Genomic DNA, 16861 nt, shown 5'->3' with positions numbered 1-16861 from the left:
AAGAAGTTATCCTCGTGCTCCATTTTTGAGATGGGGAAACAGAAGCACAGAAGTAGCTTGCCCAGTATCATACCACTTAATGAACCCAGGTCAGTGCCTTTAAAGCACACCCATGTGCTAATTCATTTTTTCATTTCTTCTGTAAATCTTCACCCACCTTTACAAAGGAGGAAAGTATTATTCCCACTTTACAGATAGGGAAACTGAAGCCCAGGGAGGGGAAGTAACATGCCCAATATCAACTCCCAGCCCGGAGGTATGCCCAATGCTCCAGCTCAACAGCCTGGTGGCTGCTCCTCTGCCATGTGGGACTCCTCTCTCCAGAACTGCACGCGCCCCTCAGTGGCGGTAAGCAGGCTGGGCTCGATGGAGTGGAATGACAGGGACTGGACCACACCTCTGCCAACAGGCAGGCTCAGCATCAGGGAGCCCTGCGGGGGGGGGAGGAAAGACCGCCAGTGAGAATGACGCGGGCGGCTAGGAAAGGAGGGACTCTCTCTCCTAACATGCCATTTCACGCTTGCTTTGTAGGTACAAGCCTCCGTCTACAGAGAACAACCCCACGCTGGAAGATCCCACTCCAGATTACATGAACCTGCTGGGGATGATTTTCAGCATGTGCGGCTTAATGCTTAAGGTGCGCAGGAAAGGAATGAACATTAGCTCTTGCATAGATAAGATGCCTTCTAGGGTGACGCAAACATGAGATGCCAGCTCTTTATTATAAAGGACATCTGTGCAGCTGGGCGCTGTAGCACTCCATAGCCTCACCGTGCCTGTTCCCTTAACCGACTGGCTGCTCTTTCACAGAATCCTAGAGATGCTGGGCAAGGAGGGACCTCAGGAGATCACCTAGTGTCTATCTGAATTGCAAAGAAAATCCCACGGCACCGAGTCTCAGAACCAGATCAGTTGGCTCAGCCGCAGGGCTAAGAATAGCAGTGCAGACGTTCCCGCTCAGGTTGGAGCCTGGGCTCCAAGGCCCTCCCGCTTTGTGCATGTCCCCCCAGCCCCCTGAGGCAGTATTAAGTATGCCAAGACCATCCCTGACAAATGTTTGTCTAACATGTTCTTAAAAACCCCCCACTGGCACCGACCTGCGCCAGGCCTTTACATAAAGCTTACCCTGGGCTCACTCTACCCAGAGTTGGTTTCCCCCTCAGCGAGATGGTGCTTTGTGTTGGCAACCTTGCTGGGGTTGTGGGGTGGGGGCTGGAAGTCAGGACACCTGGGTTCTGTTGCCGGCTCTGGGAGGACAGCAGGCTCCAGTGGTTAGAGCAAGGGAGTGGGAATCAGGAACTCGCACTCCAGGACCTCCCCAAGACAGGGATAGAACCAGGGAGTCCTGGTTCCCAACACTCCCCCGCTCTGGCCACTAGACCCTTCTCCCCTTCCAGGGAGGGTGCTGGGAACCAGGACTCCTGGGTTTTGTCCCCATCTCTGGAAAGCCCCGCAGGGTAAGGTCCTGACTCTCACTTCCCTCCCAGATCTGGGAACAGAACCCAGGAGTCCTGACTCCCAGTGCTCCCTGCTCTAACCACTAGCCCTGACCCCCCTCACTGCGCTGTTTGGCTTTGCTCAGCTGCCTACTCTCCCGCTCTAGGTCTCCCAGGCAGCCAGTAAGCTGCTGCAGTACTGCCGGGCCCAGAGCGACCCGCTGCTGACCAGTGTCCCTGCCTCTGCCAACCCCTTCAGAGACAAGAAAACCTGCAGCATCCTGTGAGGACCCTGGACCTCCAGCCCGATGCAGACAACAGGGAGCAGCCTCTGAAGAGGGGAGCAGGCTCGGAGGGGGCATGACGGGGTTCCTGCTGTGTCCCACCCTATCACCCTGCTCCCCTCCCCACATCCAGGTCAGCGCAGTCTCTGTGTGCAGAGAGCAGAAGACTTTCCGACCCCTGGGGCCCGATCCCTGCTGGTGTAAATCAGGTGAGAGGAGGAGCAGGGAGTTGGGGGGAAAGCGTGGCCCTGCTGCAGCTGGGGGAGCTTTACCATCGCTTTCAACGCAGCCAGGCTCTCCCCCAGGTACAGCAATCCCCTCGTCAGTTACAGCCTCTGTACACAGCATGGGGAAGGGGAGCCAGGCCAGGCCTGACTGCTGGGCAGGGCCGGCCAGCCCCAGGGACAAGCCGGCCTAGCAGCCCTGCTGCCCTTGGGGTCCCCGTTCACTCCATCCCCCTGGGGCTGGGGTGCAGACTGGCCACTGGACAAGCTGCCCCCACTCTTCTAAGCTGCCTCATCCCTGGCTGGAGAAACCCACGTTGGGGGTGAGCACAAGGGGGAGGAGCTAAGATCCAGTGGGTCATTCCGTTCTCAGCCCCCCTCCCTGGGGAGATGGATGCCCAACTCCACCACCGACTGTGTGTGACCCTGGGCAACTCACTTCCACTCCCCCATGCCTCAGTTTCCTCATCTTCCCAGGAGGGGGACTGGGAAGCACTGGGTTACTACGGTGATAACGGCCTGGTAGGCAGATAGCTACAGCCTGCCATTGCAGGGAGCCCAGTCAGCAATGGCAGCCGGTTCTGTTGGGTACTGGGCCCGGCCGTGCCAGCTCGTTGCACACAGGCAGTAAGGCCCCTAGATCCCCCCTGACCTGGACTGGATCAGATCCAGGAACCTCAAATTGCGTTTTGTCCATTTTGACAGTGAGCTCTTCGAAGCCAGGACCGTCTCACTTTGTGTTTGTGCAACCCCTGGGGCCCTGATCATGGCTGATGCTCCCAAAACACCCCTCCTAATAAAGCATCTGCAGCCCAGTTCCCCCCAGTGCCAAGTGCTTCACTTAGCTTGCAGATCGAAGCTAGCCTGGGCCCTTTCGTCTCCTACTTGGCTGGTGCCGGGAGGAAGCCGCCGTGCCTGGATTTTCAAGGTTACAGGGATTGAATTTAAAACTGAACACGTGATTTCACTGGGAAGGGCATAAAAACCCACTGACATCTGTAATCAGATCCTGTCTGGCAGAATAGTTTAATCAACAACATTAGAACGTGCGTCTCAACTGAGTCCCTGTAAGTTACACATCAGCTCTGGACTCTGTTTCGATCTGGTCAGCCCTTGCGTCTGTTTTCCTCAACCTTTAGCAGGAGCACCCTCAGGCTGTGTGGAGCTGGGTTGGATGGTTACTGGTTCTGACCCCTTACGGCCATCCCCTCCCACGCTGTGACCTGAGAGATTTTTGGAACCGGCCTCGAAGGAGCAGCAAGAGCCCTGTGCCGTGGAAAAGCAGGTGGGAGGTAGACAGATAAGTAGCACAGGCCGCCTGGCAGTCAGGCCACGGTTGTGATAAGGAAGAAGCCCAGAGGGTGGAAAAGGGGACAGTGGTGGAAGCCAGAGAGAGCTAAGTCAGTGCATCTAGCAGGGAAAGGCTGGCCAGGCTCCGATCCCTCTGGAAACTCAGGCATGGAAATCGCTCTGGGAACGGCAGCGCCAGGGCGAGCTCAGGCCGTGAAGCTTTGACCTCCCAGCTCCTCGGGCCTCTTCCAAAGAACAACGAACAAACGAATGCTGGAACTCTGGCCCCTCCCCTGGGCGGGAACACGGGCCGGTGCAGCACCTCCCTCTGGGGCCGCAGCTGCAAGACGTGGCTCTGCGGATCCAGGCCTCCCATCAGGCATCGAGCCTCCAGATTTCCAAGGACAGGCCCCCAGAGGCAGCTACTACAATGTTGCCTTCCGCGCTGACCTGTGGGGGAAGCCGGGAGCGGAGGGGTGGGTGTAAACAGGCGCGACAGGAACCGGGGACTGAGGCCATGTCAATCCGGGAGGCCAGGGAACCAGCTCCAGGGTTCCTGCTAAATACACCCTGCCCCTGCCCCGAGTTCAGCCACAAGGACAAAGCGTCCAGCATTCAGCACGGCCTCAGATTCACTCCTCGGGGCAGCACGGTCTCTCCCCTGGGTGCAAGGGAGCGCCCCCTCTGGCTGATCTGAGTGGTCGCCTGTCCTGGCCAAAGGAAGAGAGCCGAGGAGAGAGAGAGGATTCCACATGGACATTCCCCCACAACAGACAAGCTGGCTGGGAGGGCAGAAAGCTCAGGCACCCTCGTCCCCCAGTTCGGAGTCCGAGCGCCCCTCCTTACCCCATTCAGCACGTTGTTGTGCATCTGTGAACAGATAGTGCGAGGCGGGTCCGTCGGAACGTGTATCTGGAAAGAGAAAACTCGTGGGGGAGGTTGCCCAGGGCCGGGTGAATCCATGGGGTGGAACTGGGGGAGCCTCTCTCTGTGCTATTTTTAGGAGGGCCCACTGGTTCTTTGGTTATCAACACTACGGGGCTGCATTGGTGCAGCTACCCTGGGACTGGCTACGGGTGGCCGGAAGTGGGGCAGGCAGATCCCAGGCCCAGATGAGGCTGCTACTGACTTGGAATCGGAAATGGCTTATTTGCACAATCCTTGCTGTTCACATTATAGAGAAGCATGTTCAGGGGATGAAGCTGAGTGTGCAGAGGGCTCTTCCAAGGGCCAAGACACAATCCTCAGAACCTTCCAGCAAGCAGGAATTACCTCTCTTCCCCAGGTGGGGAAACTGAGGCACAGACAAGGGAAGTGGCTTGCAGCCAGAGTCGTAGAGCTGGGGTTGGGACTCGGGTGTTCCTGGCTCCCAGCCTCTATGAGTAAGGAGTGGCGTGGGGGAAGGATTGCTAGGGAAGCATGGACTTTACCCGCAGGGTCTTGTCAGTGGAGGTCGTGTACAGAGTGCCCAGGGAGTGCCAGACCCCAGTGATCTGGGACCGGTGACCCACGTCAAAGTACTGTGGGGAGGAAAGAGACAGTAAGCTCTCTGCATACCTCCAGCTGGCGCTCACCACAAGGGGGAAAGCCAAGGCACCTCTCTGTTCCTAGCCCGCGTGGGTCCTATGCATCTCTCTGTTCCTAACCCATCACCTTCATGCTGGGGACTCTCACGCATATGCATCCAAGCCCAACCAGTGGTTCCCACTCCAAGGTGCTTCGGAGGGCCCAGTCTAGGGTGTCGCAGGTCAGATCACACCAGGACCCCATGGAAATCTAGGTATTTTCGGTATTCATCTGGCCCCACCAGTAGCAAGTAGCAAATGGGTCATTGAGAGCCATCTCCCCTGCCCTCCAGGGAGGGATGTTCCCTCCAGGGCATGGGGAATCGAGACCCATCCAGCATGGGGTTCATGGAGGAGAGCCCTCAAATGAAACTGACAGTGTCTGAGTTCACAGCCCCAAGCTGCAGGCAGGCAAACAAGCAGCAGCCCTGGTGTTAATCCTCTGGGGTGAAATCCTGGCCCAGCAGGACCTGGATTTCACCCCGGGGTGAAAGGGGGCAGGGGGAAAACAGACGTAATGCTTTGCAAGCCTGCATCCCTCTGTTCAGCCCCGGATCAGGGGAGGCCTGCATACCCGGATGCGCTGGAAGCCGCCTCCTCTGTTTTCAAAGACGTAGAGTCGTCCCTGGTTGTCCCCGGCCCACAGCTGCGTCCCCTGGTAGGACATGGAGAGCAGGTAGGATTCCAGCTGGGGAAGGAAAGGAGCAAAGAGGATGGCACAGCTCTGGGGGTGGATCGGTGTATGGGTGGGAGTGGATCACACAACACCCTCTGCCTATTCTAAAGGAGTTCCTTGACATTGGACTGCATCAGGCTGCCTGGTTCCTGGTTCCCCGCAGGACATCACATGTCACAGACAACAGAGGCCTGATGAGTGGAACAGGAGAAAGAGGCTCAGGTTTCAGGGGGACCTAGAATGGGGGGGACCCGCACGCCACAGAGGTTCAGCCTGGGACACCAGCCCTGCAGCGTGTTTAATACCAGTCTGTTTCTTACAGTGCAGCCTCCCTCATTGCTGGTGAATGAGCAGAATGCCTAGTTCATCTGGCAGGAGGAGCCAGAAGTGCTTCACCGCCATTAAGCACCACAACCCTTCCTCTACGAAGGAGGCATGTGTTACCCCACTGTACATCTAGGGACACCGCGGCACAGCGACTGACTTGCCAGAAGTCAAACAGTACGTCACTGGCAGACATAAGCCCCGACTCCGTGGGTGCTCGGGGAAAAATTAGTGGGTGCTCTGCACCCACTGGCAGCCAAGATCCCCTCCCGCCCGTCCCCCTCCGCCTCCTCCCCTGAGTGCGCCGCATCCCCGCTTCTCCGCCTACCTCCCAGCACTTGCTGCCGCCAAACAGCTGTTTGGCAGTATAGGAAGATCCGGGAGGGAAGGGGGAGGAGCAGGATAGTGGCGAACTCAGGGTAGAAGGCTAGGCCGGGGTGGGGATTTGGGAAAGGGGTCAGAATGGGGGCAGGGCAGGGGTGGAGTCTGGGCAGGGCTGGGTGGTCGAGCAGCCACCAGCATGAGTAGAAGTCAGCGCCTATGGTGGCAGACTCAGGAGTCCTGACTCCCAGCCCCACCTGCTCGAACCACGAGACCCCACTGCCCTCTCAGAGCTAGGGATAGAACCCAGGAGGCCTGACTCCGTGCACCTCACACCCTCCTTCAGATGCAACCAGTTGGGTCAGGGACTCTCTAAGGATTACATATTCTCCTCCCCCAAAATGTCCTCAGGTAGGGAGCGCCTACAAACTCCCATCTCCCTCCTCTCCGTGGTGATTCCAGGCAACCTCCACTACCTTCAGCAGGTAGGAGGGAGAATAGTCACCAGCTCCAGCCACCCACCTGCAGCCTCTGGAGGACGCTATTGGCCCGGCGGTCGAAGATGACCAGCGTCCGGTCCTCGCTGCCTGAGATGATGAAGTGCTCGTCGGCCACAAGGGACAGGACGGCGCTGGAGTGGAGCTTGCGGCTCTTCAGTGGGGCCTGGGTAGCTGAAAGGAAGGGAACGGCATCAACATCTTTGCCGGGACAGAGCTCTGCTGGGGAGACTGTGGGTCCTAGCCAGGTGATGCCTGCACTGGGCCCTGGGTCAATTACCCTCCCACGTAGCCCCACTGCATTGGGCCTGCTGGGCTCAGGGGTGCAGGGATGAGCTCAACCAACAGCTGGAGCCTCGATCCTAAAGCGGAAACTAACCTCGCGGGTCGTACACCGTCACCTTCTTGTCGTAGGTCCCGGTGACCAGGATGTCGGGCAGGTAGGAGAGACACAGCACGGGAGCTTTCCCACTGGGAGTTGGGGAGACAAGACAGCGAAGGGAGAACAAATATGATCCTTCAGAATGAGCCTCGCAGTCGTCACCCCCCCAGGGCTGGAATGCCCAAGGCCTTTGGTCCCTCTATGCCCAGCCTCTGGGCGGGATCCCGATGACGTCTGCGCGAGACCCTTCTCCTCTGCTGCTCCTCCCGAAGGTATTTATCAGATTCCCATTACCGTAATATCTGAGCGCCTCGCAATCTGGGCTCCCCCCACATTACCATAATGTCAGAACACCTGGTAATCGGGGCCCATATTACCGTAATGTTGGAGCACCTCCCAATCTTTAATGCATGTATCCTCACAATCTTTAATGCATGTATCCTATCCCGTTGTGTAGGGCTGTGCAGTTAACCCTACTGTATGTGTGGGGAAATGAGGGCCAGATTTTTACAGGTCTGTCTGGCAGACAGTCTGTCTGGCAAGGACTGCACAGTGCAGAGCCAAGTTGTAGTGAGCCACGCAGGGAGATGCAAAGGAACGGCTTCTTGCCCGGAAGCCCCCAGCGTCAGCCCACTTCCCCAGCCTGAGCCCTTGGCCTCCCCCCCTTCGGTACTCTGGTCTAGACTCTGCCCAGCAGCACCATCTCCTCCCCTCTCCACCGAGCATGGCCGCCCCGACCCCAGTCTCTAAGGCACTGCAGATTCCACTGGTGGCTGAGACTCTCCAAGGTCTCCCTCTCCCAAGAGGCAGAGGCAGGGAGGCAGCTGGGAGCACCAGCCACGCAGCTGAAGGAGGAGCTGGTGGGAACCAGGCTGGGGTCGCTTCCTGGAGGGCCCGTGGTGCAGGGGGAGGAGGGGAAATGGTACCTGATCTCCCCAAACTGCTGCCCGTTGGCCTCTATGTCCCACAGTTTCACCGTGCTGTCCCAGGAGCCTGAGCACACCTTGTTGTCTCTTGAAGCCAGTGACCACACCCAGCCCTGCACCGGGAAAGGGAGAGAAAAGGGTTAAAGTAAGAGGCTGCCCTTTCCTGGTGTCTTTCCCCGAAGCCCTTTAGCCCCCCAGACTCCCTGCAATACACAGAGTTAACCGCATTGTACAGACAGGGAAACTGAAGCCCAGAGCAGGGACATGAACACAAGAGGTCCCAGTGCCCCATTCCTGTGCCAGTCACTAGACACGCTGTCCCGGCTCAATCCAACCCGACAGAAGGGAGGAAGAAAGCTCACATTCAGCACAGGCGTGGGCAAAAAGGGCACAGGGAAGGGGGGACTGGGCCAGGGGACATTTCCCGTCCAGGGGTCTCAGCAGGCCTGGCATCCCCAGAACAAAACCCCCATCTCAGGGCTACTGGCACCAATTAGCTCCCCTCGTCATGGCAACAGCAAGGGCTGGGGGACAGCTCGCTCTCCAGCTGCTTGGGCGTACCCATGCTGGGGACAGAGTGCCACCAGCGTCTTTCTCCAGCTCAGAGGAAGCCTGGTCAGACTCCTCCCCGCCCTGGGAGATTGAAGGTCAGGTTCCCACCTTGTGCGTCCCATTGCGCTCTGTGCCCAGTGCTTTCACCAGCACCTTGTCTGGGGACTGGCCCAGCTCCCGCAGATCCCACAGGTTGACATTCCGATCCCGGGAGCCTGAGACACAGAGAGCCCCACCCTGCAAGAGAAGGAGACAGACTGGCCACAGGTCCTTTGAAATGGGAGAAGTGTTCAGTCATCGGTACAGGAGCAAAGAGATGATGGGATGGTCAGAGGCAGGGACTCAGAAGTTAGAGCCGGACGGGGCTGGATGTCAGGACTCTTGGGTTCTATTCTTGACTCTGCCAACAATTTGCTACATGACTGCTGGAAAGTCACTTCCCTGGTCGATGCCTCAGTTTACCCCTGTGCACATGATGTGAGCCGCTCAGATACATGTAAAAGTATCGCCTACTCTCACCCTACAGAACTCCTGGAGCCAGAGACCAATGTGCGGAGCCGCCCTAGCTAACAGCGCTCAGAAGATAACACCACCACAACCAACCGTACATGGGAAGAGTCTTCCATGCCTACTCCAGCCAACAGCTGCGTCTCATGATTAGAGAACAGCAGCTGTTAAACCCAGAAATAGAGCAGAGTCAGGACTCCTGGGTTCTACCTCACTAGACCTCACATCCTTCCCTCCCACAGCCAGGAGTAGAACCCAGGAGTCCTCACTCTCAAGCCCCACCCCACCCCCGCCACCAATAGCCAGCAAAGGAGGAAATCGGATCTCACCTGCAAGAGCAGAACGGAGTCGATGGAAGCGAAGTGGCCCTCGGTGAGGGAGAAGTACTCTGTTCTCCTGTCATCACAGGCCCAGTGTCTGAGATGCTCCTCCAGCTCCATGCAAGCAACCGGCCAGTTGAAGTCCTCCTCTGCGTAGAAAGGAAGAGATCACATAGATCAGGGTGAGGGGTGTCCCGCTCTGGGCATCCCATAGCCTGGGTGGGTAGGGAATCTGGGGCTTCCAAAACTGCTGGGAGCTTTGATCCCACAGCCACTCCCCATCTCCTGCACCAGGTCAAGGTGGGGCTGTGTAAAAATCGCTTTCTTCAGGGTAGGGGCTCTCAATCTTTCCAGGCTACCGTAGCCCTTTCAGGAGTCTGATTTGTCTTGCGTACCCCAAAGCTTCACCTCACTTTAAAACTACTTGCTTACACAATCAGACATAAAAATACCAAAAAGTGTCACAGCCACACTGTTACTGAACAATGGCTTGCTTTTTCATTTTTATCAGAGAATTATAAAATAAATCCTTTGGAATGGAAATATTGTACTTACATTTCAGTGTATAGTCTATAGAGCAGTAGAAACAAGTCATTGTCTGTGTGAAATTTTAGTGTGTACTGACTTCGCTAGTGGTTTTTATGTCACCTGTTGTAAAACTAGGCAAATCTCTAGCTGACTTGATGGACCTCCTGGAACATCTCTGCGTACCCCTGGTTGAGAACCGCTGCTTTAGAGTCCATAAACCCTTCTCTTCCCAAGGACGGGGATATATCACCTCTAGGGGCCCCAACGCGGCCCCTTTGAATGGATGGGCAGCAAAACTAAGCCACAGCATTGCCGCCTCAGAGCATCACAAACCACCTCCCATCCCTCGATCCAAGGAAGGGCGGCGGGGGAGCTACTGCCATTACAGAGGTGAAGCCAAGGCAAAGCAGGGATGGGACTTGGCCAGGATCACATAGTGATGTCAGCTGCAAAGCAGGGAACAGAAGTCAGGTGTCCTGGTTCCGAGTGCCCCCCTCCACTGTAACCACTAGACCCCCTTCTGGAGCTGGGGATGGAACCCAGGAGTCACGACTCCCAGCCCCCTGCCCTAACAACTGGGGATAGGACCCTGGAGTTATTGTTACCCTCTCCCACACAGCTCTAACCAGCACCAACTAACTCTCAAGGTTGTAGAGTTAACAGGGGAACCCCTCTGAGGCTCATGAAATAGCGTCTGGTCCTACAGTAGATCCCTGGCCCACAGTCCCGTGCTCAGCCCTTGTGTTTCCTCCAAGTCCCACCTCCAATGAAGAAAGTCCAATGGAGATCTACCTTCCACCACCGGGTAACACCCACTGATCCTCTTCTGAAGGCGAATCCTCCAGGTCACTGGGTCCTGCACAATATCCCTGAGGGTCCGACAGACCAAGGGCAAGACCTCGAGAACAAACCTGGCTTCCAGGTAAGAGCAGATCTCCAGGATCAGCTCCAGAGGGAGGGCTAACAGCCCAGAGGTCACGTCGTCGCTTGCAGGAGACTTCTTCAGCTCGAGGGGAGACCTGTGCTCCGATGCCTGGGCCCTGGGCCCCACAGACAGTGACTCGGGAGGTGGGCACTGGGCCTTGTGGCTGGGCTGAGCAGAGCTGAGGATGCGGTCGATGTACTCCTGAGCCTGCGTGTCTGGATCAACCTTGTTCTCTGCGTCGGAGTCATTGTCGGAGCCTTGGGGGTCCTCGGAGGAGCTTGGTGCCAGGTCCATGACTGCAGAAGCAGTAGGGACAGTGAGAGTGGCGAGCACAGCATAGGAACCAGTACAGCATATCTATGTATGCATAGAGCAGAGCATAACATTGGCCATTCTACCCCATGCAGCCGATACAGCAAGGGACAGGTTCAGTCCACCAGTCCCTTTCATTCTGCCAGCTCATCCGGTAGCTGTGTGTGCTCAGGGTTGGAGTTTAAGGCCAGAAGCGATCATTAGATCATCTGGCCTGACCTCCTGTAGATCGTAGGCCATTCAGTGACCCCAGTAACTTGTGTTTGGCTAAAGCATCTTTCAGAAAGACAACCTGACCGGAAGACAAGACAAGATGGAGAATCCACCACTTCCTTCAGAGTCTGTTCTAATGGTTCATTATCTTCCCTCTCAAAAATCAGTGTCTAATTTCTCATTTGCATGTGTCTGGCTTGAATTTCCAGGTGTTCGTTCCTATTCTGCATTTCTCTACTATGGTCCCTCTAGACCCACCATTGCATCCACCTGCTGTACCAGCTCAGACCCACAGCCCTATGTCCTCAGCTTCCCATCCTCTTGTTCTCCAGTGTTTCCCAAAATAGGGGGGGAAAGGAGAAGTGAGGACTGACAGACTTCTCAGTTGTTCTCCAGAGTCTCAGCTTTCATCATTAATTAATTAAGGTCTTCAGCTGTTGTGGCTGCAAAGAAAACCGTCAACACATGCCCTGACTGTAACACTGCTGGAGTCTGCAAAGAGCCTGAGCTCGTAACCCTGAGACGGGGCTGTTGCCCCAAGTGTGACCGACACAGCAACAGTGCCTGAGTTTGCGGAGAGCCCATTCTCTCAGATGCCCTCTCTGACAAAGTAGGAATTTTCTGTAATATTTGTTTGATTCCTACGTGTACCTCAGGTGCCCTATGTATTTGCCTTGCTACCCAGAGTGGTACGAAAGGGTTATCTGCTGTTTGGGGCAGGATGTGATGGGAAGGATGTGATCTAACTGTCTGGGGTGGGATGAATGTGTCACTAAAGGATGGCTGAAACTGAGCCATATCTATGGAGAAGCTGGAAAGACAACAGGAACCCCAAAGGCTAAAACAATCACACCTAGAAACCAAGGAGGAGATCCCCCCTCCCCCAGGATGTGGAGCAAAGGCCCCAGCTGGAAAACGAAGGGGACAGGTGTCAGGGAGAAGAGTTGGCCTCTGGGGAGCCAGAGAAGCTTTCACTTGGGGTGACAAGGAGACAGACAAGGATGGATTCCACAGCAGCTTGGCTGATGGGCCCGGCTTGGCCAGGATGGCCCATGGTTTACCTCCGCCTCTGGGCACTAACCTAAGGGCTTTCAGATGCTACAGCCAGGTGACTGACCTGCCTGTGACGCTGGAGGGGGAGCGCACAGGCCACCCGCAGGAGGCTGGCTGGGCTAGGCTAGATTTGCTGCAGGGAGCCAGGAGAGACAGGGCCAGACTCGGATTCCTAGGGGTCTGGCCCCACAGAGTTAGGGCCCTGGGCCCAGCTGGTTCAGGGGGGTGTCGCACCCCCCCCCGCAGAGACCTGGGGGCCCGGGCCCGGCTAGCTCAGGGGGGGTCACCCCCCCGCAGAGACCTGGAGGCCCGGGCCCGGCTAGCTCAGGGGGGGGGGTCACCCCCCCGCAGAGACCTGGAGGCCCGGGCCCGGGTAGCTCAGGGGGGGGTCACCCCCCCGCAGAGACCTGGAGGCCCGGGCCCGGCTAGCTCGGGGGGGGGTCGCCCCCCCCAGCAGAGACCTGGAGGCCCGGGCCCGGCTAGCTCGGGGGGGGGGGGTCGCCCCCCCCTCCCCGCAGAGACCTAGGGGCCCGGCTGGCTCGGGGGGGGTCGCGCAGAGACCTGGGGGCCCGGGCCCGGTCCAGGGGCGCAGCCCAGGGGCTGGCTGCAGCTGGGGCAGAGCTCGAAGCCGGGGCAGCGCGGCCGGCAGCGCGGAGGAGGCTCAGGCTGGCGGGGGAGGGGCAATGAACGAAGCCACCGCCCCCGGGACCAGCCTGGCCCGGCCCCGCCCCGCCCCCCTTCTTACCCCCGGCGGGGGCCGAACCGCTCCCTCTGACAGCGGAGCCCCGCCTCCTCTTGCTCTCCACTTCCGGATCCGGCGCGCCCCCCCCAGCGTCACAGGCGAGGCGGCTCCGGAAAATGACGTCACATAGCGGAAGTACTGCCCGGCCCTCCTTCTCACGTGACCGCCCTTCCTGGGATGAGATCATCCTCGGCAGGGTCTGGTTCATAGACCCCCCCCGTGTCATGACGTCAAGGCATTCATGTGACATCATAGGGATGACATAACCCTCTTATGACATCACAGCATCAGTGTCTTCCCCAGCCTTAGGCAACAGCCTTCGTACACCCCCAGCCAGCGACCCCCCAGCCCTCCCAGGGGCAGCGTGGCAGGAGCCAGGCCCCAGCTGGGCTGCCCACCCCAGCTCCTCCCTGAGACAGACCAGGGCTGGGTCTGCTCCACCCGAGGCTGTCCCAGACCCTACCCCCAACCGTCACACCTGTTGAGCCCCCGCCCTAGCAGCCAAGGAAGCACCTCTAACACCCCACTCACCCCCCCCCCCCCGCTAACCAGCGAGCTGGGCTATTGGCTGCCTCTTGCAAATCCAGAAGCAGGTCAAGGAAGCAGGGCAGCACTGAAGGCGGTCAATGAGGCCAGCTTCCCAAAGCACTTGTGACCACAGTCTAAGAAGTTATCCTCGTGCTCCATTTTTGAGATGGGGAAACAGAAGCACAGAACTTAAGTAGCTTCCCCAGTATCATACCACTTAATGAACCCAGGTCAGTGCCTTTAAAGCACACCCATGTGCAAATTCATTTTTTCATTTGTTCTGTAAATCTTCACCCACCTTTACAAAGGAGGTATTATTCCCACTTTACATATAGGGAAACTGAGGCCCAGGGAGGGGAAGTGATATGCCCAATATCAACTCTCAGGCCTGTGGCAGAGCAAGAAAGAGACACCCCTGCAGGGTTATGAGAAGTATGAAGAAACGTGGCAGCGAGGAATGCGGACCACAACTCGTGGTAGACAATACAAGGCCCTATATGTCAGTATGCTTCCTAGCAGATTCAATTGTGCTCTGGAGATGGGGGAGTGAGGGAGCATAGGGATCAAATAAAGTGGGGAGGAGAGAATGGCAAAGTTTACAAACCCAATATTTACTTAAGAAAAAACACTGAGCTTAGACACACCTGTAGAGTGGAGTCACATGAAATTTGCTTTTTTTTTTTTTTTTTTAAGTTGACAAAATTATACATAAAATGAGAAAAATCTCATTTCAGCAAGGTGCAAGCAGCGGCTTCAACACTAGGTACACTGTCACCATAGGAAACAGTACAGCACATTTACAAATATACAAATCCAGGGTTAACAAACAGGAGGCAGAAACTAGAAGCACTTATACAAAAAAAAAAAATCCATTTCTAGAGGCAGTCAGGTCAAGTAGCTTAAACTTCACTGTTCGAGAAAGAGTTCACAGACTTTTTCATCTTCCTACGCTTTGGGAACTTAAAACATTTTTTTTTAAAAGTGTTATATATATATAGCAAGCTGGGATGCCAATTTACTTAGCAGTATAGTTCTTGTTCATGCATTTAAAAAGATCACACCAGAACCCTGCTCTAATGGAAATCCATGTTTCATCCCTCTCTGGAGGAGGAATGGAGGGAAAGGGAATGCTTAAAAATAAAGCATCAAAATGCAAAAAAGAAAAACATCTGATAGTTTCCCAGAGACCTGCTCAAGTCTTATACCAATAAAAAATAAAAATAAAAAAAGGAGGCTGAATTCAAGGAATGCATCTATTTAGTTCCCCATCCTTTCCTTCCTCTAAAGGTAGAGATGCACTTAGGGCTGAATGCTGCTTGAGTCTCTCCCCACCACTCAGATCTTCAGCAGGAGAGACAGCTAGGGGCTACACCAGCCAGTGAAAGCAACAGTAGACACTAAGCCAGCCAGGGTGCCATGCTCAAAATTTTGCGGTGGAACGCCTATTGGGATGTTCACCCGGTGAACTCCAGTGCAAAAACTTGGAGGGCGTTAAAAGAAAGCTTTAAAAAAAAAAAAAGTATAGAAAAAGGAGGGAAAGGAAGTGCTGAAAAATAACCAGGGAGGATGAAGGGAAAGGATCAGTGAAGCTTAAGTTACTGAGTGATCCCACAAACAAATGCTTTCAATAGACACAGGTGCAGCATGACTGATCCTAGAGTGACCAACTGCTGCTTTAGTAAATTGGTTCCCCCCACCCCGCATGACATTGCCACCCAAAAGAAGATGGTGGGTTCCTCACTGCAAGGTACTTTTGCAACAGGTGCGGCTGCAGCCTCAAGAAGGGTCAGACTTTCCACAGTTCAACCACAGGTTCATCCTGCTGGCACCTGAGTGACTTTCAGTTTTTATTTTATTTATTTTTTTTTTAAAAAAAAGGAGTCAGAAAACAGAAATCCAGGAAGGAGTTGGTGAAGAGTTCTCCCCAACCTGCACTCGGAGAAAAGCAGCGTCCCAGCGGCGCTCTCCTCTCAGGAGAACTGGAATTTCCCTTGGTTCGTGTCACTTTGGGAAATGATCTCTCTTCATCCCACAGCTCAGTTGATTACAGACAGATCAAGCAGACTCAGACACTTCCTGACAATTGGCAGCACCCCCTGCCCACTCAGTTATTCTTGCACCTTTAAAGGATTAAACCTTCCCCCTTCTTTCCTCCCCATACAGCTGCCTTCTGACTAGTGGCAAGTCAAAAACCACCCAGGCTGTCAAATGGTGCTTTCACAGCACATTACCTCATTTACAGTTAAAAAGCTGTGGTTACACCAAGTCAAAAGCTTTCAGCATAACCAACCCCTGATTTTTGTTTTGTTTTTTTTTTTAAATAAACCGGGGACTAAAATTCATGGGAGTCTTTTGTCAAGACTCCAAATTAGCATGGAGCAGAGTTTATGGACTTGTCTTTAAAATAAATCTGACTGTTGCCTACACAAAGCTACCCTCCCATCCCCTCTGTGCTCCGCTACTTTGACTGCCCTCTTATTTTGTAAACGGAAGTGGCAGAAACTCCATTAAGACAGAAAGCGTAATTAACCGTAATGAATTATGTTACTTGGGACCGAGTGCAGTACATGTCTCCCTGATCAGGTGCTCCATAAACCAGGTGAAGACTAGATGTCCAGCCTATGCATGATATAAACACATCACTTACAATCCCACCCTAGTCACTTTCACCTCCCTCTGTCTGTAGCTGAAGGACAGGTTAAGAGAATTCACTGCACTGTGTATGTTGATTTTTTCTTTTCTTTTCTTTTTTTTTTTTTAATATAAAAAACATGCTTCTCCGACAGTATTTGTTATAAGGGCCCCCTTCACAATAGAAATCAACTGGATCTTGGCTCAGGAGGGCCTTACGGGTTGGGGTATTTTGTGCATCGCGTCCAGTAAACAACGCCATGGAACTATTTCAGAAAAGGTTTTTTTCTTGCTGTTTTAAATTTCTAGATGAAAAACAATTACATGTAATTATGGGCTACTCACAGGATTGCTAGTCTACTTCGGTCACCATGCAGTCTTGAAGAGGTGAGGAAAAGCTGATCTCAAACACCGGTGACTGGTAATATTTATACAGTAGTATAACCTTGGTTTTATTATAGTTTAACCCTTCCATTCTCAACAGCTCGATTTTTAACCATTAGAACTTATCCAATTTTAGCATTTTATTCATATCTTTGTTTTTAAAACCTAGCCTTTAAATGTTTTTTTTAAAATTATTATTATTATTATTATTATAAGCTAGTCCTTTTCTATTATGGCCCTA

General features: G+C 54.6%; 1 protein-coding gene and 1 long non-coding RNA gene across 8 annotated transcripts; one reads left to right on the top strand and one right to left on the bottom strand.

Moving 5' to 3' along the window:
* Positions 1-2931: 2931 nt before the first annotated feature.
* On the bottom strand, positions 2932-13373 carry LOC141974974 (F-box/WD repeat-containing protein 9-like). 6 transcript variants are annotated; one of them, XM_074935060.1, is made up of 11 exons: positions 13081-13368; positions 10625-11053; positions 9314-9453; positions 8586-8714; positions 7926-8038; positions 6997-7088; positions 6643-6791; positions 5374-5487; positions 4665-4754; positions 4081-4104; positions 2933-3684 (listed from the first exon to the last, which is right to left on the bottom strand). In XM_074935060.1, exons 1-11 carry the CDS (start codon positions 13328-13330, stop codon positions 3610-3612), a joined length of 1605 nt encoding a protein of 534 aa, XP_074791161.1. In that variant the 5' UTR covers positions 13331-13368; the 3' UTR covers positions 2933-3609. The 6 variants fall into 6 exon arrangements, with proteins under 6 accessions (XP_074791163.1, XP_074791161.1, XP_074791162.1 ...); XM_074935058.1 differs by having other exon boundaries at positions 2934-3684; positions 4081-4146; positions 13081-13366; XM_074935063.1 differs by lacking the exon at positions 13081-13368 and adding an exon at positions 12897-12911 and having other exon boundaries at positions 2935-3684; positions 4081-4146.
* Positions 5633-9809, top strand: LOC141974975 (uncharacterized). Of its 2 annotated transcripts, none has more exons than XR_012635832.1 (3): positions 5633-5976; positions 6603-7271; positions 9004-9809. It is a non-coding gene; the product is annotated as an uncharacterized LOC141974975 (long non-coding RNA). The 2 variants fall into 2 exon arrangements; XR_012635831.1 differs by having other exon boundaries at positions 6532-7271.
* Positions 13374-16861: the final 3488 nt, after the last annotated feature.

This window comes from Natator depressus, chromosome 20 (assembly GCF_965152275.1).
Source record: "Natator depressus isolate rNatDep1 chromosome 20, rNatDep2.hap1, whole genome shotgun sequence".
In the NCBI taxonomy this organism is placed as follows: Eukaryota; Metazoa; Chordata; order Testudines; family Cheloniidae; genus Natator; species Natator depressus.
This window is presented reverse-complemented; position numbering and strand designations above follow the sequence as displayed.